Genomic DNA, 6,483 nt, shown 5'->3' with positions numbered 1-6,483 from the left:
CCAGGAAGGACCGGGATGGAAAGGTGGGGCGGGGCCGGATCATTGCGGGCACAAGACTCAGCCAAAGCAAAGAGCGCGAGGCCAGACCACGCGTTAGGGCCGAGCCACCCGCTCGGCGCCCGGGTCAGCCCGCGTGCTGCTCCGCAGAGACGCTGCCTGCGCCGGAGTTCACTGCGGAGCCTGCGAGTCCGGACCCGGAGCCCGGCACGCGCGTGCGGCTGCGGTGCCTGGCGCCCCTGGAGGGCGCGCGCTTCGCCCTGGTGCGCGAGGACGGGGGCGGGCGCCGCGTGCACCGTTTCCAGAGCCCCGCGGGGACCGAGGCGCTCTTCGAGCTGCACCACATTTCGGTGGCCAACTCTGCCAACTACAGCTGCGTCTACGTGGACCTGAAGCCGCCTTTTGGGGGCTCCGCGCCCAGCGAGCGCTTGGAGCTGCGCGTGGACGGTGAGCTGGCGGGGGACCGCGAGGGCGGCGCGGGTTCGGTGCCCCTCGGGGCCTCCTGCCTTTGCCAGCCTTTCCTTGGGCGTCTGACGGCGGCGCTCTGGCCTTGGTTCAGCCCCCATCAGCTACTCTGGCAGGGAGCAGGCGATCGGTGGTCGAGGGTCCTGGGGACGCCTGGAATTTTGGCTTATTTCCCGCGGTCACAAGCCCGTAGGTCACGTGTAGCATCGTAGTCAGCAGCAGGGAGGCTGGACCCAGGTTTTCTTGGTCAGATCCGTGCAGCTCTGTGGCTGCTCTGTTTTTCTTACTGGCCATGTCAGTCGTCATACTGGCCCCTCAGCCCCGGCCCGGGCCAGCAGGCGCACGGCTGATGTCCTTGTCCCCAGCTCTGTTTGTCCCTCTGATGTCCTCATCGACGTCTCCAGGACTCAGAGCCCAGGGGAGCCTGAGAGCACAGGTCTGACTTCCAGACCTTGAGTTCGTGCTGTTTGCTGGGAGCACTGTTTTTTCTTTTTTCTCTTTTCTTTTCTCTTTTCCTTTCCTTTCTTCTTTCTCTTTCTTTTCTTTTCTTTTCCTCTCTCTCTCTCTCCTCCCCCCCTCCCGGCACCTTAAATACACTTTTAAATTTAAGTTAAACTTACGGAGGGAAAAAACCTCATCTGTTGACATAAATGGTATGTCCTTTTTTGGTTCCACCCTGAAGGAGCACCGTTTTCTCCTTCATTTCTTTTTCCCTTCACCCGTCCGAGTGACCGAGGCTGGGGACCCCAGAAACCCCAGAGCAGGCCTGAATCGGGGACTTCCACGGTCCCGGGGGAGGGGTGCGGGCAACACCAGACACAGAGGTGTCGCGCGGCTGTCCAGGGTGTGAAGGCAGCGGGCGCAGCTGTCTGCGCTCAGGAACAAGACAGAGGGAAGATGAAGCCGGGGCTGAGGCGCGGGTGCGGGCGCGGCCTGGGGTGTGGCGGGGCCCGAACATCCGCCCGCTCCGCCCAGGACCCGCTCCCAGGCCTCAGCTCCGGGCAGCGTGGAGTGGGGCGGTGCTGGCGGGCCGAGACGCCGTCCTGCGCTGCGAGGGCCCCATCCCCGACGTCACCTTCGAGCTGCTGCGCGAGGGCGAGACGCAGGCGGTGGAGACGGTCCGCACCCCCGAGGCCGCTGCGAACCTGGAGCTGACCTTCGTGGGGCCCCAGCACGCTGGCAGCTACAGGTGCCGCTACCGCTCCTGGGGGCCCAACACCTTCGAGTCGGAGCTCAGCGACCCCGTGGAGCTCCTGGTGGCAGGTGACGTTTCCCTGGTCCCCTCCGCTGGCGTTTGCCTGGGCTGTGCCCACCTCCAGGAGGGCCTCTCCCGGCTCCTCCCTCGGGCGCCGTGGTTAGCGCTGGGTCTCCCCAGGGCTCGTGGGGGAATCGCGGGCGAGGAAGCGCCCAGCAAAGGCCCTGCAGCTTCCCGGGGGCGTCAGGGGGGTCGGCCTTGATTTCCGCAGGAAGGAGGGTGTAGGATTTCCCCTCCTCCACCACTTCTCTTTTCTCCCGTCGTGTAGAAAGCTGATGCAGCCGCGCGCCCGGGGTGCTGCTGGGGCTCTCAGAAGTGCGAGGGATTCTGGTCTGGCTCCCACCCGTCCTGTTGCAGCGGAAGGCTGGGCTCCCTGGGGGGCTGGAGGGCGCTCCCTCATTCCTGCCAGGAATTAATAAATGTGAAGAGAGAGTTTGTTTAAAATGTCTCGGACTCCCAGGGCTGAGTGGGCTGGAATCCTGTGTCCTGAAAGTGGATCCGTTCCTTTTCTTTTTTGAGACAGGGTCTCACTCTGTCACCCAGGCTGGAGCCCAGTGGTGCAGTCGGGCTCCCTGCAGCCTGGATCTTCAAGGCTCAAGCGATCCTCCTGCCTCAGCCTCCAAAGTAGCTGGGAGCCTGGGCATGCATCGCCACGTCTAGAAATTATGATTTTTTGTAGAGCTATGTTGCCCAAGCTTGTCTTGAATTCCTGGCCTTAAGTGATCCTCCCACCTCAGCCTCCTGAGTAGCTAGGACTATAGGCATGAGCCACCTTGCCTGGCCAACTCACATTTTTCTTTCTATTAATTATTTTTTGTGGAGATGAGTCTCACTATGTTGCCCAGGTGGTCTTGAACTCTTGGGCTTAAGTAATCCCCCTGCCTCAGCCTCCCAAAGTGTTGGGATTACAGGTGGGAGCCACAGCACCCGGCCAACCAACGCTTCTCAGGACCTCTTTCATCTGTGCTCTTCCAGGACGCTGCCTCTTACTCACTGGGTACCTTGGCCTGGTCCCAGCAGGTATGGGCAGGTTGCTTGAGGCTCCAGACATACCCACCTCTACCTTGACCACATCAACCTCATCACCAAGAGGAGGTTCAGGGAAGCTGCATTTTGTGGTCCTGTCCTCCCAGTCACAGAGTGGTAGTGCTAGGCTGTTCCCAGCCTCCCACAGCAGAGCTGGACGCTGTGGAAATGGCTGGATTCCTCTGTGTTCTTTTCCCATTATCCCTGGGCTCTGAGTCCCCTTTGTGCCATCTGACATCTGATGCCTTCCCAACCACTGCTGAGTTTCTGCCTGGAGCTGGGCCTCAAGGTCCTGGCACACAGAAGATGCATATCAGTATTATCAACTAATAGTTGATAAATTGTGTTTTTCAACAAATTTGCTAGTGGTCTGGTTTACTGCCTTAGTAATATCTAGTTCCTAATATGCCTATGCATTTTAACGTCTGCACAGTCTGTGATGATGTCACTTCTCTCATGCCTGATGTGTTCTCTCTCTCTCTCTTGCTAGTGGTTTATCAATTTTTAAAACCTTTTCTTCTTGTTTTTGAGACAGAGTTTTGCTCTTGTTGCCCAGGCTGGAGTGCAATGGCACGATCTTGGCTCACTGCAACCTCCACCTCCTGGGTTCAAGTGATTCTCGTGCCTCAGCCTCCTGAGTAGCTGGGCTTACAGGCACCCACGACCACACCCAGCTAATTTTTGTGTTTTTAGTTGAGATGGGGTTTCACCTTGCTGGTTGGCCAGGCTGGTCTCCAACTCCTGAGCTCAGGTGATCCACCCGCCTCAGCCTCCCAAAGTGCTGGGATACAGGTGTGAGCCACCACGCCCAGCCCCAGCTTAGTTTTAAAAAAGTTTATTTTAGCTATTCTAATAGAAGTGTAGACATATCTAATAGTGGTTTTCCTTGCATTTCCTTAATGGCTGATGATGTTAAGCATTTTTTCCCCATGTGTTTAGTTGCCATCTATATAGCATCTTTGATTAAATGTCTGTTTATGTATTTTGCGCACTTTACAAAATTGGGTTGTTTTCTTTTTTCTTTTTTTTTTTTTTTGAGATGGAGTCTCACTCTGTCGCCCGGGCTGGAGCGCAGTGGCTGGATCTCAGCTCACTGCAAGCTCCGCCTCCCGGGTTTATGCCATTCTCCTGCCTCAGCCTCCCGCGTAGCTGGGACTACAGGCGCCCGCCACCTCACCCAGCTAGTTTTTTGTATTTTTAGTAGAGACGGGGTTTCACCGGGTTAGCCAGGATGGTCTTGATCTCCTGAACTCGTGATCCACCCATCTCGGCCTCCCAAAGTGCTGGGATTACAGGCTTGAGCCACCGCGCCCGGCCTCTTTTTTCTTTTCTTTTCTTTTTTTTAAGATGGAGTCCTGCTGTGTCGCCCAGGCTGGGGTGCAGTGGCATGATCTCAGCTCACTGCAACTTCCACCGCCCAGGTCAAGCGATTCAACCCCTCAGCCTCCGAAGTAGCTGGGATTACAGGCACATGCCACCACACCGGCTGATTTTTGTATTTTTAGTGGAGAGGGGGTTTCACCATGTTGACCAGACTGGTCATCAACTCCTGACCTCAGGTGATCCACCTCCCTCGGCCTCCCAAAGTGTTGGGATTACAGGAATGAGCTATCATGCCCGGCCTGTTTGTTTTCTTACTTTTGAGTTTTGTTTGTTTGCTTTTGGGGTTTTTTTCCCCTCAGACTCTTGCTCTGTTGCCCAGGCTGGAGTGCAGTGGCATGATCTTGGCTCACTGCAACCTCTGCCTGACAGGTTCAAGCAATTCTCCTGCCTCAGCCTCTGGAGTAGCTGGTACTACAGGCACCTACCAGCATGCCTGGCTAATTTTTTTTAATTTTTAGTAGAGATGGGTTTTCATCATGCTGGCCAGGCTGGTCTCGAACTCCTGACCTTGTGATCCACCCACCTCAGCCTCCCAAAGTACTAGCATGAGCCACGGTGCCCGCTCATTTTTTGTATCTTTAGTAGAGACAGGATTTCACCATGCTGGTCTCAAACTCCTGAGCTCAAGTGATCTGTCCACCTCAGCCTCCCAAAGTGCTAGGATTACAGGTGTAAGCCACCGCACCCAGCCTCCAGCCATATTTTTCTTTCTTTCTTTTTTTTTTTGAGTCGGAGTCTCGCTCTGTCGCCCAGGCTGGAGTGCAGTGGTGTGATCTTGGTGCACTGCAAGCTCTGCCTCCCGCGTTCATGCCATTCTCCCGCCTCAGCCCCCAAAGTAGCTGGGATTACGGACGCCTGCCACCTCGCCTGGCTAATTTTTTTTTGTATTTTTAGTAGAGATGGGGTTTCACTGGGTTAGCCAGGATGCTTTCCATCTCCTGCCCTTGTGATCCGCCCACCTCAGCCTCCCAAAGTGCCAGGATTACAGGTGCGAGCCATCATGCCCAGCCGCCTCCATCTATATTTTAAAGATAAAATATTTGTGCAATCTCTATCATTTAATTCCCAAAGTTCCCGCTTTCCCTATGGCATCATTTCCCTTCTACCAAGAGTTTCCTTTGGCATTTCTTTTCAGGCAGGCCTGCTGGCAAGAAATATATGTCTTAGGTTTGCTTCATTTGAGGATGTTTGTATTTTGCCTTTGTTCTTTCAGTGTGTTTGCACTGGATGTAGAATTCTGGGTTGAGTGGTTTGTTTGTTTTTGAAACAGAGGTTTGCTCTTATTGCCCAGACTGGAGTGCAATGGTGCAATCTCGGCTCAGTGAAACCTCTGCCTCTTAGGTTCAAGTGATTCTCCTGCCTCAGCCTCCTGAGTAGCTGGGATTACAGGCATGTGCCATCACGCCCAGCTAATGTTTTGTATTTTTAGTAGACACGGGGTTTCACCATGTTGGCCAGGCTGGTCATAAACTCCTGAACTCAGGTGATCCACCCGCCTCGGCCTCCCAAAGTGCTGGGATTACAGGTGTGAGCCACCATGTCCAGCATTTTTTTTTTTTTTTTGACACGGAGTCTTGTTCTGTTGCTGAGGCTAGAGTGCAGTCACGCGATCTTGGTTCACTGCAACATCGCCTCCTTAGTAGCTGGGATTACAGGTACACACAGCCAAACCCGCTAATTTTTTGTATTTTTAGTAGAGATGGGGTGTCACCACACTGGTCAGGCTGGTCTTGAACTCCTGACCTCGTGATCCACCTGCCTTGGCCTCCCAAAGTGCTGGGATTACAGGCGTGAGCCACCGTGCCCAGCCAGTTTTTGTATTTTTAGTAGAGAAGGGGTTACACACCGTGTTAGCCAGGATGATCTCAATCTCCTGACCTCGTGATCTGCCTGTCTTGGCCTTCCAAAGTGGTGGGATTACATGTGTGATCCACGGCGCCTGGCCTAGGCTGGCTAATTTTCATATTTTTTGTAGAGACAGTTTCACTATGTTGCCCAGTCTTGCCTCGCACTCCTGAATGTAAGTGATCTGCCCATCTCACCCTCCCAAAGTGCTGGGATTACAGGTGTGAGCCACTGCACCCAGCTTCTTCAAATATTTTTTCTATCATCATAAAGAATGTGTTAGCATTTCCAAGTACACTTAAGATTTTGTCAGTTTCTTACTGTGATTCTGTTCTACAAGGCTCGTATTATGTGCCCGGTTCTGAACTATTACATCTTCCTAATAGATTGTTTCTTTTATAAAAATATAGTGACCAGCCAGGCGTGGTGGCTCACGCCTGTAATCCCAGCACTTTGGGAGGCCGAGGCAGGCGGATCACGAGGTCAGGAGATCGAGACCATCCTGGCTAACA

The 6,483-nt window shown here is 54.3% G+C and overlaps 1 protein-coding gene across 1 annotated transcript in view; it reads left to right on the top strand.

The window, feature by feature from the left end:
• Window positions 1–2,157, top strand: part of A1BG (alpha-1-B glycoprotein) — a 6,251-nt gene extending 4,094 nt beyond the window's left edge. Inside the window, exons 6-8 of the mRNA XM_023197509.3 lie at window positions 148–444; window positions 1,438–1,725; window positions 1,986–2,157. Of these exons, the coding sequence (XP_023053277.2) occupies window positions 148–444; window positions 1,438–1,725; window positions 1,986–1,993 (593 nt within the window). The 3' untranslated portion in view covers window positions 1,994–2,157. The remainder of the gene's footprint in view (window positions 1–147; window positions 445–1,437; window positions 1,726–1,985) is intronic.
• The last annotated feature ends 4,326 nt before the right edge of the window (window positions 2,158–6,483 follow it).

This window comes from Piliocolobus tephrosceles, chromosome 21 (assembly GCF_002776525.5).
Source record: "Piliocolobus tephrosceles isolate RC106 chromosome 21, ASM277652v3, whole genome shotgun sequence".
Lineage (NCBI taxonomy): Eukaryota > Metazoa > Chordata > Mammalia > Primates > Cercopithecidae > Piliocolobus > Piliocolobus tephrosceles.
This window is presented reverse-complemented; position numbering and strand designations above follow the sequence as displayed.